Source organism: Ostrea edulis, chromosome 5 (genome assembly GCF_947568905.1).
Source record: "Ostrea edulis chromosome 5, xbOstEdul1.1, whole genome shotgun sequence".
Classification (NCBI taxonomy): Eukaryota; Metazoa; Mollusca; class Bivalvia; order Ostreida; family Ostreidae; genus Ostrea; species Ostrea edulis.
In genome coordinates, this window is record NC_079168.1 from 34,606,737 (window position 1) to 34,623,126 (window position 16,390).

Below are 16,390 nucleotides of genomic sequence, written 5' to 3' on the forward strand. Positions count from 1 at the left end.
TGAACTTATTTTATTGTCTAGGTGTTATAACAAAAGGATGGAGCACAAGTTCTTAAAACTTAGAACGCCCTCTCCTATGTGACAATACGCAAGATCGCGACTACTTTTTCCGTCTTGGTTTTAAATTTTACTTTCCCCCTTTCAAAGTCTCGCGAGACCCAGAGTATGCGAGAATTTGGGCATGTTGGTAAATAATACTAGTTGTGCAACTTTTGTCGTGATCGATTCACCCGATTTTAACAATGGTGTACTATCACATTGCATTGCATTAGACTAGTAATGATTCAAGAAAGAAACATAATACGCAGAAATATCCACAACTGATAGATTTTAATGGAAATGTGGTGGATTTTCCCCCACTGCTGTCAGCCAGGAAATTCCCACAGCTGAGAAAAGCTTGCGTCAAAATATATAGCTTCGCGAGCTCATTTCAGAAGTTCATTTTTCCTGTATCCAGACGTTTTTACACACCTTTCATTTAAAAATGTCTTTAATTGTGGAAAACACATAGAGGTTAAATCGTCTTCCGATGCCATGTTTTGAATAAACAAAAAATGCCCAAGATCGACATGCTTTTCCGGACTTCTTTACAAGAGAGTTCCACTAACTCGGTATTTACGATCTTGCGTATTGATTACATAAGATAATGTTCAAGAAATGAAACACTATGGTATCAAAGGTCAAAAGATAATTTGCTTTCATAAGGTAATTATATGATAAATTATATCTGTAGATATGTATGTACAATTTATTAATATATACTTGTATGTACAATTGGTTAATATATACATGTATGTACAATTGATTGATATGTGCATGAAATACGTACAAACTTGGTTGAATGTGTGCATTCTTAGCAGAAGCCGAATTATGACGGGAAATGGTACCACTGCTTCTGCCATTTCACGGGGGCGATGTGGGGTGAAAATGTATTGCTTGGGTAAGCGATGTAGCCGATGGATCTCTATTATCGTATTAATTTGTGTTGAAGTAATTATGTACACGTATTTATAATATGATCATATTCACATAGATGTAATTTTCATTTAATTTTGGAGTACATTCTTCAGGGTTTCAGGGTTTCAAAAGTAAAATACGTTTCTTGATTATGAAATTTTGAATGCAGGGTCGAAAAACTGGTGAAAATATATCTCTTTTTACATTGATAGAGATATCTCTTTACGCTAGAGATATCTCTTTCTCTTTAAGAGATATCACTCAAAGAGAAAGAGATGTCTCCCAAGCGTAAAGAGATATCTCTTTTGTTTAAATAGATGTCTCTTTAGGTTAAAGAGATATCACCCTAGCGTAAAAAGATATCTCTATAACTTACAGAGATATCTCTTTAACCAATGGAGATATCTCTCTTATCTAAAGATATATCTTAAAAGGGCTTGCCATAGAAAAACGCTCGTTACAACGTTTCGTGGTGATTCAAGTGATATTAATCGTTAACAACACTTCTGCAAAGTCAGGATCCTCTGCGTCCCCGACACGTTGCTGTTCTGTCACCACGGCCTGAAATCAAATTTGTCATTCTTTTTTCGTTCACAAAGCAAAAATGTGTTTGATACTCAATGAGTTTTGTCATGAAAGTCTACAGATAATACTGATTTTCCCGATTTTGATATATAATTGTCCTTCGTGAAGCCAGGGAGAACTGCTCCTACACACACCCTTCCCCGGTTTACTGAATTCTGGATCCACCCCCTGACGTGCTCCTACACACACCCTTCCCCGGTTTGCTGAATTCTGGATCCACCCCCTGACGTGCTCCTACACACACCCTTCCCCGGTTTGCTGAATTCTGGATCCACCTCTGACGTGCTGTTATTCACCTCTCAGGTAACAAAGATGAACAATTTATGTCTCTTGGTCTTTTGTCACCGTCGCTAACCACGGTTTCGAGTCCACATTCTGATGGGGAGAATCGATGTAAATCACCTGTTGGTAATCGTCTGCACATGTTTCAATTCCTTTAAATTTTAAGAATTGTACAGGAATGTTTGGGAACTTCCTGTGTACGTTCCCTCTTTATCTCTCTGCTCAATGTACACAATCTCTTGGGTAGTATAATCGGAACTGGGTTAGCAGAGGACAGAACTCCAAGGTAAACAAATCATATAGATAAGAAATCCTCCATCCGTCCGGTAGACTGTACTATATCACAGAATGTCGTGAGGGCGTCTGGAAAGTTCACCGTTCTTTATATAAAAAAAAAAAACAAAGGTAAGAGAAACACATATATTATAGATTTCAAAGGTCAGTCTAAACCAAGCTTTAAAGTGTGATAGGACTGCATACAACACGGTGAGTGCATGAGATACCGCATTAACTCAAAGATTTACTAGCACAGAGTTAAGGTACCTTCACCCTCATGTGATTTATCAATTTCAATGGATCAAAGAAGGAAAAAAATGTATTGATTTCCACTTACTATAATCTAAGTTAATCAAAATCCAAAGAAAATGTATATGTTGCCATCTTTTTAAAGATCGATGTCAAACATACTTAATGTCATCTTCGCAAGCCAGGTGTTCGGAAATGAGAGTAAGCGAATCGGACACTTGGCTTGCGAAGATGACTTATTAATGTGAACAGAAGTCAGAAAATCTCATATTTTATTAAACAGCATAATAAAAGCACATAAAACTGATTAAAATGACAAAATTTTTAATTTCAACATTTTCAAAAACAACAAAAAAATCAATATATGCACCCAGGGGTGCATGAGCCGAGTTGCATGGGATACATTGTAAAGTCAGGAATGATGTGGCATAGTTATAATTGTGAGTATTCGGATTTAAACCAGGGGCGGATCCAGGAATTGCGGTTACGGGGGGCGCCACTTTATGAGGCAGTGGGATTTTACAGATTTTATGGGACTTGAAATATTTCTCCCATTTAGTCATTTGTACTATTTTCTATCATTTTAATGAGGTGAAATTAATAAGATGACCCAAATTTTACGGTTTTTTGGAAAAACTTAAGTTCTCCAAATAAAGTAATTCAAGAAATCAAAATATTTTGTCATTTATTTCTCCGGGAGTGGAAGAAATTATTGTTTCCTTTATCGTTTAGTACATTTTCCGAAACAAGATACCGCGATTTACCTTAAATTTGAAAATTTTAGAAGGGGGGGGGGGCGCCGGCTGCGCCCCCCTCTAAATCCGCCACTGTAAACTTTTAGAGTTATCATGCAGATCCAGATATTTCAAAAAATTTCAATCTTTTTTTAGGACTGTGACCTTGATTTTTTTCCTCCAAAATCAATAGGGGGTCTTCCTAACCTGCTATCCAACAATATAACCAAGTTTCATTTGATTCAGTTTTAAACTTTTCGAGTTATTATCCAGAAACCATATTTGTCTGCAGTTTTCAATCTATTGTCGGTCACTGTGACCTTGACCTTTGACCTTTTTTGTCCAAAATCAATAGGGGTCTTCCTTACGTGATACCTAATAATATCTTTAAGTATCATTTGATTCGGATTTAAACTTTCTGAGTTATCATCCGGAAACCAAATTTTTCTTAAATTTTCATTCTATTTTCGGTCACTGTGACCTTCACCTTTGACCATTTTTCTCCAAAATTAATAGGGGTCTTCTTTACCTGGTACCCAACAATATATTAAAGTTTCATTTGATTAGATTGTAAACTTTTCGAGTTATCATCCGGAAACCAATTGTTGACGACCGCCCGCCCGCATCACCAAACCAATAGCCGAGTTCAACTTCGTTGCAACTCGGCTAAAAACTGCTACTTTGTATAGATATGTAAACATTTATTGTGGATATCGGGGGAAATCGAGCAATACCAGCATAGGAATTACTGCCCTTGGCAACATTCTTTTGATATAGATAATTCATTATTTATAGAAAATATACTTTTTCAATACCAAATAGTTTACCACGTTTTTTATTATACCGACTTGGGAAAATATATCTCTACCATGCACAAAGTTTAATTAAGGTTGATCGATCCTCATGTGATGTATGGCAAGCCCTTTTACTATTTATTCGTAAAATAAGATATCTCTTTAAATAAGAGAGATATCTTTATTGGTTAAAGAGATATCTCTGTAAGTTAGAGATATTTTTACGCTAGGGAGATATCTCTTTAAACAAGAGATACCTCTTTTGTTTAAAGAGATTTCTCTTTAAACAAATAAGATATCTCTTTAAACAAATAAGACATCTCTTTACGCTTGGGAGATATCTCTTTCTCTCTGAGAGATATCTCTCAAAGCTAGAGATATATCATTCAGAGAGAAAGAGATATCTCTCTAGCGTAAAGAGATATCTCTCTATCGATGTAAAAAGAGATATCTCTTTAAGTTAGAGAGATATCTCTTTAAATTTTCTCTTTAATCTAAAGAGATATCTATTTAGATTTTTTCCCCGGTGACCATAATGACTTCTCCCTGTTGCAGTGTCATTGAAATGATGTAACCCTATTTTTTAACCAAGCAAAATACTTCTAGTGTAAAAATGGCGGGAAAGGTTGAAGAGGTGGTTGGGGTAACATTGTCAAGTTGCCGAGAGGCGAAATCTAGTCTTGCTCGCATATTTCATCAATTTATTGTCTTTGTTTTTGTCACCTGTACATGTTTACATTTCACATGTGGTAAAAGCAAAATCTTCCCACGGAATTGCAGCCATCAGGGTGTTGCTAAAACGCGGGACGGAAAACGAAACGGAACGGAATTTAAAATTAGAATGATTAATGTAGATAAGATAACGGTAAAAATCGGGGGGGGGGGGGGATTCATTTTGATTAAAATCAACAAATTGGGAAATGTTTACAAGTGATAAAACAACTTTATCTTAAAATTTTGCATCATATGTAAATTGATTAAGCGAATTTAGTTAAACGTTAGTATAAGAATTTACAATACATTTTACAAGAATTTCGAAATTTCGGCAATGACAGCGGTGTTAACGAGCAGTGACACCTATGGGTAGAGAATGAAAAGAACACACGTGGTTTATACCCCCCTCCCCTGGCAAAACGTCATTACCGCACATGTACACGTATTTGTTTTTACACTTAATACCGTGTATGTGTGTACTTACAACAGGGAGTGTGATATATATATAAAACAGTAATAATTCATGATTTTATTTAGTCAACAAGTTAAACATCTTTTGTTTGATTTATCATTTTTTAACTAACAGGAGACTTAGTAACCGCAGCACTCCAATCCTAAATAGGGAGGACTTCTGGCAGTTAATTTTTAAACTAAATACTTGTATAGCTTAACATTTGGATTAATAATTAGATGACTTTTAATTCCATTCAAGCATAAATTCTGTGTTAGCTTTTTGGCTATTTTATATATTATGAAATAAATCTCTTAATTCCTCTTACTACTGTTCGTAAACTTCACCCTAGTTAACATTGGTTATGTTTCAATCTTTTTTCCTGCTGTATCTCTTCAGTTTCAACACTAATCCGCAGGATATCGGTAAATGTACAAACTTTCACATAGATTCATCCCAAATGAGGCAAAACTTTTGTCTTCACTGGACTCGTTCGCTTTAAAATTTTATGTGATACATAAATGTATGTATTGTACCAGGTGTAGAACTAAATTCAAATTCAGTTATCTTAAACATATGTCGTTTGATTAAAAGCACGTTCGATTTAAAAAGGCTATGTTTGGGGGAAATTGTTCAAAAAATTATTTTATCTTTTACAATGTTGTTTTCGGTGGGAGGGGGTGGGTGGGTGTACCTTTTATTCATTGGATGGGCTCATAAAATCTTTTCTTACCATACCAGCCAGAATAAAGTAATAGAATTTGAAAGGGGTTGAATTATAATTGAAGTCTTTTTCAGCACGTTACCTTATTTATTTTTTCTTCATTTGTGAAACAACATACTGTCAAAATCTGGGGGGAGGGATGACAAAGCCGGGGGAAAAGATGGTGCCAACTGGCGCTTGCTTGATATTTTTTATTAAAACTTACTATGCAAATTATTAAGCAAGCGCCTGTTAGTACATTCATCCACAAAACACACCGTGTAAAAATACATAATAATGCATTAGTATGAGATATCAATATGAAATAGTGGATTCTGAGGATGACTTCCTGCATCCTGTAATTTCTGCATTCCTTGTTCATAATAAGCCTTTTGATTTTGCAAAATGTTGACCTCCTCATAACATTATTGCATAATATATTTTCCGTTTTCTGTTCCGTTCCGTCTTCCGTTCCATTTTTCGTTCCGCGTTTTAGCAACACCCCAGCCATAATGGCAAGATTTGCTTTGGAGGGCTTCCGTTTTAGGGAGAATTACTTCAGTATTCAAGCTAATAAGAATATTGGAAAGAGATATCTCTTTCTCTTTGAGAGATATCTCTTTTTCAACGATGAAAGAGATATCTCTTATACTTTGAGAGATATCTCTCTAAGATTTCTTAGAAAGCTATCTCTTTAAGTGAAAGAGATATCTCTCAAAGTAAGAGATATCTCTCAGAGTAAAAGAGATATCTCTTTAAGGTAAAGAGATATCTTTCTGAATGAAAGAGATATCTCTAAAAGTAAAAGAGACATCTCTCTAAGTGAAAGAGATATCTCTTATTTAGAGAGATATCTCTCATTTTAAAGAGATGTCTCTTTGAAATAAGAGATATCTGTTTAATTTAAAGAGATGTCTTATTTTTCGAATAAATAGTAAAAGGGCTAGCCATAGTGATGTCATAGGTTTTGCAGAAACCTTTATTTAAATTAAACTTTGCGCATGACAAAAACATATCGTTAAAAGGAAATATATTCACTGGATAAATTAAAACATGTGATAAACTATTGATAGCGAAAAGATTATATTTTCCATAGATAATCAATTATTCATGATTTTAAAAAGTTGTCAAGGACAATAACTCCATGTTGGTATTTTCTCTACTGCATGTCTATTATACAATGATTTCCCCAATATCCACAAATAATTTACACATATCTATGAATTAGGAGTTTTTCTTAACTGTTGACATTAAAATTGTGTCATTTCAGACATTTGAATAAGTTTTTGTCTATTTCTATTATTCTGTTTTACGAAAATGTGTGATTTTCTTATGTTGACCTACACCGTCTGCTTAAATGTATGTGTCTGACATCCTTAAAAAAGGTGGCTACATCAACATTTTCTTTAGTTTTAATCAAATTAAATTATATTGAGTGGAAATTAATACAGTGTTTACACTTTCGGCCATTAATATTGTTACGTCATATTAGGACCCTGTAACATTGTTATATATAATATATAGGAGACGGATTGACATAAGTATTTACACTTGTTTCCGAATCATATATCACTTACAAGTTACAGTATGTTTATGAATTGTTCAATTAATAAATGTAGTTTAAACCAAAACATCAGACTGATGGTAGGTTAAAATTGTAAGATTTCAGTCAATCTTCACCATGGAGTTGACAGCTCATCAGCTGGTGGTGACTGGAGTATTTGTTTTTTTATAACATTACACAACTTCCACATAACAGAAAATTGTGAAGTACTTGTGTGCTGTTTTCCGCTGTTGTAGAGAGGAGGAAGAAACGCACGGTGCATGAACAATGTCATCCACAGACAAACGTAAGTTTTTCGTCTTATTAAAGTGTTTTTAAAACGCATATACAAATTCCTTTCAAGTAGTCAATATTTATTTTCAGAAGAACTGAAGTTATAGTTAAATTTGAATTTAGTACACTGTGTTGTTGTACTGTTGTTTTAAATACTTGAAATCTATATAGATTCATTGATACAATGAATGTAATATACATTTGTATATACATATATCTACGTGAAATTGAAGACGATAAACATTTCCTATTTTCGGGCAACTCTCATGAAGCTGTTACTGAGTTAGTGCATTAATATATCTATATTGGCAATATTTGTTAAATTTCGAGATTCCGTATTCTAACAGTTTACTAGTATGGCAATAGCACTGTTGGTAGCTCGGTGGTTGAGTATGTAATGCACCATGCACATTGACCTAGCACGAACAATGTTAACATTGAAGATGATATTGATTATATTTTCATGTAAAATACTCGAACCTGATTGGACGAGAAACGGTTGGGAAAAAAAAGTTTTCCCCGAAAGCAACGGGAAGCTAACTCTCCTGATACATAATGTATGTGCAATATTAATCTATGAGGAAATGGGAATGCATTTGTACCTGAAGTCAATGCAGAGCACTTTTGTGTCGTTCAAACGAAATGTGGGCTGCAGTGCATTACCATACATTACAGAGAGAATCGATTGATTAAAAGACAAAAAAAAGAAGAAAAAAAAAGAAAAAAAGAAAAACGATAATCAGCAGCTTGAGGAGGGGGGGGGGGGGGGGTACATGTATATTGGTATCTACATGTACTGTGTTGCTATTGCAAAAAAGTAAAGTTTGAACTTGTTAATTTTGAATTAATTTCATAATGTTACTTGTTTACGACAAAATCTAGCAAAAAAGAAATTAAGTTGAATTTTGTTAGATATTATATCAACTGTATGACATTCAGTGTACAATAAGGCAAATAGTCTAGTGCATGTTGTTGAGGGCTGCGCCTCGGCATCTTCCCAAGCCAAGGGTTTTCTGTCCACTCCGCTCACAAAACCGAAAACCCTTGGCTTGCGAAGATGGTGCCTCGGCTGACAATGGTTTTCGAAGGGTGAAAATTCCCAATGTTACCCTCAGCTACACGCATTATTCCCATATGGTAAATGGTGGTAATTCTATCCCCCAGGTGTATATTCTGCAATGGTGTTGCCTAACCTTTTTTCATTGTAATGGTATTCATTTTTAGCTAACAGTTTAATAATCCTAAGAAGCAGAAGCGTTGTTTGATGTCTCACAAGTTCTGTCATTCGGCACCTCACATTAAGATCGAAATTTACAAGGGCTCATTAATATAGAGCGCCAAATTAACATAAACTCAAATAATTGAAGATATCTTCAATTATTTGAAGATATCATCAATTCATTTGATGCACGCAACAATTTAATTAAAGATCTCTTCAAATAATTAATGATATTTTAAATTCTGAATTATTGCGCGCATTAATTGAATTGATGATAGCATTAATTCTTCAGTTGAATTGAAGCACGTTTTAATTGAATTAATGATCTCTTCACATGAATTAATGATATCAACAATTGAATTGATGCGCGCTACAATTCAACTGCAGAGAGCAATAATTGATATAATGCGCGCATTAAATCAATTGATGAGAGCAATAATTGAATTGATACGCGCATTAATTCATTTGATGAGAGCAATAATTGATTTAATGCGCGCATTAATTCAATTATTGCTCTCTTCAATTGAATTAATGATATCTTTATTTCATTTGAAGAGAGCAATTATTCTTTTAGAGAGAGCAACTATATAATTAAAGATATCTTCAATTCAACATATCCACAATTGAATTAATGATCTCTTTAATTGAATTGTTGCTCTCTTTAAAAGAATTGATGCGCGCATTAATTCAATTGATGAGAGCAATAATTTATTTGAAGCGCGCATTAATTCAATTGATGAGAGCAATAATTTATTTGAAGCGCGCATTAATTCATTTGATGAGAGCAATAATTGATTTAATGCGCGTATTAATTCAATTAAAGAGAGCAATAATTGAATTGATGATATCTTCAAATAATTGAAGATATCTTCAATTATTTGAGTTTATGTTAATTTGGCGCTCCATACATTAATCCACATATAAATGTGATATATCACATGAATCAGCAGACCTACTGATAACTTTAAATCCACTATTCTACATGTAACTGTATAGCACAGCGGAAGGATTTTTATCTTTGTATGTTATTCATTATGTATATATACACTTGCCATCCCTATCTCTTCAAATAATGTTTATGTTCTTTGCATTAAAAGTACCAATATATACTGAATACATGTATTGTAATCAAGTTAGTATGAAGAAGAAAGAAAGAAAATCAATACGAGGCCGAAAACCCCCACACAAAACACACACGGAGAGGGGGGTGGGGTAGAAGGGAGAGGTTACCAACAAGCGGTATTTACATTTCATGTTGTATTTTTTCTTATTCTAGTAATACCAGTTCTGAGGAAACGGCTGACGTCCAAGGTGATGTACCCGTATTACATCTCGGTCGCCAGTTATTTCACTTTGTTCCAGCCTTTAATTCGCTTCCCGCCACAGACGTGGACAGCTGCAATAGCAAAAGCACTTCCGGTCTGGGTTTTGATCGTGTATGTGCGACTCTCGTCACGTGAAAAACTAAAGCACATCATTCCAAAAAGCTATGACCACCAGAATATGATCATAGGTCTACTTTTCTTCAGCCTTGGAGACATTTTCTTTATCTTCGACACGGACCTTATGGAAGATGGCATGTTGTGCTTCACTATCGCCCAGTTTTATTTCTCTCTCGTTGTCCAGCAGGAAATCACAAATAGCCGAGTGAAATATGTCTTTATGTTTTTTGGCTTAGTGTCATTTTCATTTGTCATGAACTACATCGACGATGGTATCATGGATATTTTTGTACTGTTCCATCTACTTTTGATTTATACCGTCGGGTGGCGCGCGACATGTCGTCTGCGATTAGAGGGACTGGCTTTTTCTACCTTAATGCCTTGTCTAGGAAGTCTCCTTTTCATTGCTTCAGATACTATTCAGGCTGCCAATAAATGGAGGTGGAAAGTGGCATTTATTGATTTTTTGGGAACCGTGTTTGACTATACAGCTTTACTTTGTTATGTTTTAATCATGGGTACAACGAAAACAGATTTGTATATTGAGAGAAAATTCATAAATTTTTATTTGAACAAGTAATCATCTTACAAAGAAAACATTTATTATTGTAACCCTGCTCACGCCTTTTTTCTGAAGCGGACGCAAACTTGCCATGGATGCAAAGATACTTGAAAAATGTCCACGTGTCAGAATATTGCAGATACTGTAGGCCTATATTTCAAAATATTAAGACAACTTAAAACTGAATTATGTGATCTTTAGTCAGGTCCGAGTATATGTCGATGTCTGCCTTAATTTCCAATGTATGTAATTGGTGTATAGTGGTTGGGACATTTCACGGCAGACAAGTCCTTTCCGCCTCGGTTGTAGAGAAACTATGTCCGTTTCTTTTTTCGTTGCTTAGATTTATTTGTTTTTAAACTTATTTCTCTGATAATATATATTTACATATTGTAATAATTCTGAATCCTCTGCCATTTACCTGTATTGTACACATTTTACTTATGAGCCACAGGGCTCCTTTAGTCAATAAACAATAAGAGGAATACTTGAACCTCCAGAGTCCTTTAGACCAAGTACGAAACTGTTCATGGAAATCAGGCAGAGCTTGACACATCGCATTGTTGGCATTGCCAGCACTTTTAAAGGAATATTGAGTACATACTATTATACCAATATATGTGTACATGTAATGGAAATTGATATTTCAATATTTACATTCACCAACATTTTGTCAGTAATAAATATTTGCTGTTTCATTGCGTTTTATTTCTTACTTTAAGCACTGTGAAAAGCAAGTGACCTTTCAACTCCAGAGAGAAACTTAAGGAATATATGTCTAGTTTGTTTATGTATGGGGTAATTCCTACAAAGAAATGTCCCATGGTTTACACTTTCTAGAAACATGATAATAAAAACAACTTTTATACATTTCTTGCATAATAAATTCATTTATAACTAAAGCAAAGGACTTAGTTGTTTTGCCATACTGATAGAAGGTACAGAGTTCACACAAAATATTAGTAAGAAAGTGCTTGTATACATTGTATATATATATATATATATATATATATATATATATATATATATGTCTCTTTTTTTTCGAAGTAAAATATAAAAACCTCCAAACACCTCATGTACAAATGTAACCGGTAATACGGTCGACAAAGTGCTTAGAGGTATATATATATGATCTCCTTTTGTGGCGCCACCCTACTTCAGGGGGCCATAATTTGAATAACCTTGAATCTGCACAACCTTGGGATGTTTGCATGTTTAACATGATTAATCAGTCCTGTTGTTTCTGAGAAGATTTTTAAATATGATTCCTATACACCTGCATGTAAAACTTTGATTCACTAAATTGTGGTCCCCCTACCACCATAGGCCATGATTTGAACGAACTTGAATCTATTCTATGTCAAGAAGCTTTCATGTACATTTAACTTTTCAGGTCCAGTGGCTCTTGATAACAAGATCCACCCTATTTTTGTCTTTTCTTAATTATTTCCTCTTCGAACGGGACATGGCCCTTCATTTGAACAGACATGAATCCTCTTTATCCAAGGATAATTTGTACCAAGTTTGGTTGAAATCGATCTAGTGGTTCTGGAGAAGATGAAAATGTCAAAAGTTTACAGACAGACGGACGTACAGACAAACGGTGATCAGAATAGTTCACTTGTGCTAAAAATTAGTACTGCTATGTACAAAGAACGCTCTGGATGATATTCTGTACACGACACAGAAAGTAAACTAAATATATATTTTTTAAAGTATTTTATTGAAATACGCAGTGTAGATCGATGCGCAAAAGAAAAATATTACTTTTATTATGGCATTGACAAAATACACATAACTTGCATTCAGGTGTACATTAAACGGCAAGCTAAGCATAGTAACATGTAGACACACACGCTATCAAATGAATAGATCGACTGCTATGGAGAAATTCGCAAGTCAAATTTGTCATTCTTTGAGCGCCAGCATTTACTCTCTCAGCGTACCTAAAGCAATTCCAAGCTGTCCACCGTAGTATGCTATCATTACTAAAAACTCCGAGAAGGGGATGTAAAACTTCCATTTATTGATCCCAATCAGGAAGTCGGACAGGGTGAACAGACTGACACCCACAAATCCCAGCAGGGCAGGGTACGTGTTTTCCCGCTCAAATCGTGATACCGACCTCCATGCTACCGTGAAAATCAGGGCTGTGTAGGTTAAAACCAGAAATTTCATGATGATGTTATCTATACTACACTCCAAGAACAAAAATGTCCCAACTCCTCCAAGGTAAAATATAGACTCTAACCTACTTCCCTTATTTCCGGGACCCAGCGCGTACAAATACCACGCATGCGAAATGGAGAAAAATAACATCCCTGGTACAAACATAGTTTCCCTGACAACGAGACAGGCATCTCCAATGCTAGAGAAGATTAATCCTAGGATGGTAAATCTGTGGAAGTCGCTCCTAGGAAGTGGATTCTGGAGGATATTGTCGTCTCCTGCGTTTAGTCTGACGAATACAATCAAAGCAAATATGGGCAGTGCTTTGAAGAAGGCTGCCGAAATCGTCTCCTCGGGATAGTGCCAAAACGGCTGGTACAAGACAAAGTATACTGCACAGGATAAATAAAACGGAATTAAGTACAAGTTTTTCAACCGTTGAATAATTTCTTCTTGTTTGATTTCCATTTCTGAAAAATATATAAAAAAAAATCTTGTTACAAAGAAAAATCGATTCTCATTCTTATTTATAGTTTTAATTAATTATAGCTTTGAATCTCCGGATAAGGGATAGGCGAACAATTTGAAGCACCTGATCCACTTCAGGGAATGATATAACGACATTAATCAATGTAAGATGTTTTATATTCCTGCTACTTCACAAGACTTTGATCTACTAATGTTATAGAAGTATCTGGACAAGTGCGTTTGGCGGTGAGGGGTCTTCATAATACAAGATGAGTACCACTAGATACGGTACAATATACACTCGTCGCACTGTGAAATTCAACCTGGAAGCATATTGTGCACTCTGAATTGAACCAACAAACATTCTGAATAGAAAAGCCTTAAAGTGAGCCATGGTGCACCAATCCATCTGACATGTGAACTGATTATGAATTTCTTCGTGAGTGAGGTTGTGACAAAATGTCGGTGCAATATCTATCTATAATGGTAAAAAGTCCAGGAAACCATTTGATCTACTTTTAGCCCTAAACTAGGTCATTGTTCACCAATTGAGTTGAGATGTGAACTGATTATGTATTTCTCTGAGAGGGAGGTTGTGACTAAATTTCAGAGCAATACCTGTGACCATTCCAACAAAAAAATCTGGAAAACTGTTTGACCTACTTCTACCCCTAAAGTACTGTAGGTCATAGTGTGCCAACCCCGCTGAAATACAAACTGAACTTGTATTCCTCTGAGAGGAAGTCTTTGACTAAATATCAGGGCAATATATGTATCCGTAATGGAAAAAAAAAGTCCGGAAAACTGTTTGACCTATTTCTAGCCCAAAAGTAGGTCAAGGATAGACCAATCCAGCTTACATGCAAACTGAACTAGTATTCTTCTGAAAGGAAGCTTAAATGTAAATTTCAGGGCAATATCTGTATCTAACGAAAAAAAAAAGTCCAGAAAACTGTTTGACGTACTTATAGCCCTAAAGTAGGTCAAGGAAGGACCAGTCCAGTTGAAATGAAAACTCATTCTTACAATTCTTGAGGGAGAAATTATGACCAAATTTCAAAGTTGTACATGCATCCGTTACGGAAAAAAGTCCGGAAAACATGACCCCGGACGGACGGACAGCCAGCCAGCCAGAGGCACGGACAGCGCCATAACATGAATATGAAAATATAATGAGTTTATAATCTGTTATAACGTGTTAGTCACCTTGTCAAAACGGGCGAATCATTTCGTTACAACGAGTTAGTTATCTCATTATGATGAGTTCGTATTTAAGGAAACGTTAAATTAAAAGGACCCCAAGTTCGTTTAAAGCAGATTTTTCAATTTACAAGTTTATTCTGTACACAATTAAATAGTTTTTAGTGCTTTAATAGCACAAATCATTTTGTTTTAAACATGCTATATTCTATTAAGGCATATATATGTAAACAAAAACATGGCAACGACTTAATTTTCTTAGTGAAAATTATGTGTAGGCCCGCGGGCTTTTGTGCAACCGTTGATGTTGCGCCCCTACATGGTTTTGCTCTAGACTCATTAGGGGCCTAAAGGTGGCCTACAGACCCCTGCCTCTGACCTGCATCCGCCCGGAATACATTGCGCTAAATCATTATTATACATAATATTGCAATTAGCTTCAAATGCGGAGCGCTGATATATGTACATGTAAAGTTAAAAACGTTCTTTTTGTATCCCTTTAATGAAGCTAGGACCGTCTAAGTTGCCTCTAGCACGATCGACCAAGGAGCCATAGTTGATGAATTAGAACATGGACATAACGGATGTCTTTGATGAGAATAGTGGTTTCTACAACAATCTGCATGTATGTGGTGTGGAAAGGGTAAAGGGAGAGGGAGGGGTGTGAAAAGAAGGGGTGAGGGGGAGAAGGGGGAGGAAGAGAGGAGAAAATAGAAAGAGAGAGGGGGACTGTTTTCAAAAGGCAGAAAAATGGGACGAGAAGAGGGGCGGAAGCGTGAGCCTCTCAATGTATATGGTAATTTTTAGCTGCAATGTAGCCCTCTTCGATTTTTTTTTTGTTGGTGGGAGAGAGTCAGAATAAAATCAGATAGGGTACATTATTGCAGCTAGGTAATTTTACAATTTCTGAAATTCACGTAAAACTATGCACACCACCGTGGACCAATCAAGACTTATATCTATCTAGGTCATGAGTTGAGCAATATTAATTTGCTTCCCACACGGATTGACAGGTCCAATGACTCAAAGGAAATCGTTATTTTAACAATTTTTCAATTATTTCCAAATGATACGAATGTATGCTTGCAATGTGAGATGAAAAGTCATGGTTATTTCAGACGAGGTCCCGTGTCACGGTCGGAGAAGTTCATTTGGCGCCATGTACAGCTGTGGGCCGCAGTGTCGTCGAGAGGTGAATGAAACACAAACCCCATACAATAATACGAAAACGAAAGTACATATCTTAAAGACACCTCCCCTTTTATCCAAGGTTACTTAAAATTCGTTGGTTGAAAGCCATATACATGTTGGCAGTCAACAGACTGACAACAAACTTATTACTTCAGAATGGGTCTATGTTCAGGTGAGCTAAAAACAAAACCTATGGTATTAATTAAGAAACAAATATCCGGTACCTTTATTGAACTTCACATTCTCAATAATGAGCTCAAAGACACCGGACTGCACCAGAAATCGATACACTTAAAGAGGACAGGGATTTTAAGTGCACATACAAATGAAATCCGCCTTTGAATTATTCATAAACTTACCTGTTGCTGGTCAGTCAGAACTGGAGATAGAGTGGAGGCGAAGTGTTTACAAAGGGGTGAACTTTGAACCTCTGTACAACGAGTAAATCTGCTTATACTCTGACGCGACCGTCTACAACATGCGAAGATTTCACAATCGATATTCTCGCAGTGCATATCCGTGGTGCAGTTACAGCATTAATCCCGATCTACTTACTG

At 35.6% G+C, this 16,390-nt stretch overlaps 2 protein-coding genes across 2 annotated transcripts; one reads left to right on the forward strand and one right to left on the reverse strand.

The window, feature by feature from the left end:
• Window positions 1-7,150: 7,150 nt before the first annotated feature.
• LOC125652171 (lysoplasmalogenase-like protein TMEM86A) lies at window positions 7,151-11,503 on the forward strand. Its single transcript, XM_048881170.2, has 2 exons — window positions 7,151-7,595; window positions 10,078-11,503. Exons 1-2 carry the CDS (start codon window positions 7,577-7,579, stop codon window positions 10,821-10,823), a joined length of 765 nt encoding a protein of 254 aa, XP_048737127.1. The 5' UTR covers window positions 7,151-7,576; the 3' UTR covers window positions 10,824-11,503.
• Window positions 11,504-12,509: 1,006 nt separating this feature from the next.
• On the reverse strand, window positions 12,510-16,390 carry LOC125652633 (lysoplasmalogenase-like protein TMEM86A). Its single transcript, XM_048881971.2, has 2 exons — window positions 16,193-16,390; window positions 12,510-13,444 (listed from the first exon to the last, which is right to left on the reverse strand). The coding sequence occupies exon 2, from the start codon at window positions 13,440-13,442 to the stop codon at window positions 12,735-12,737; it is 708 nt and encodes a 235-aa protein (XP_048737928.2). The 5' UTR covers window positions 13,443-13,444; window positions 16,193-16,390; the 3' UTR covers window positions 12,510-12,734.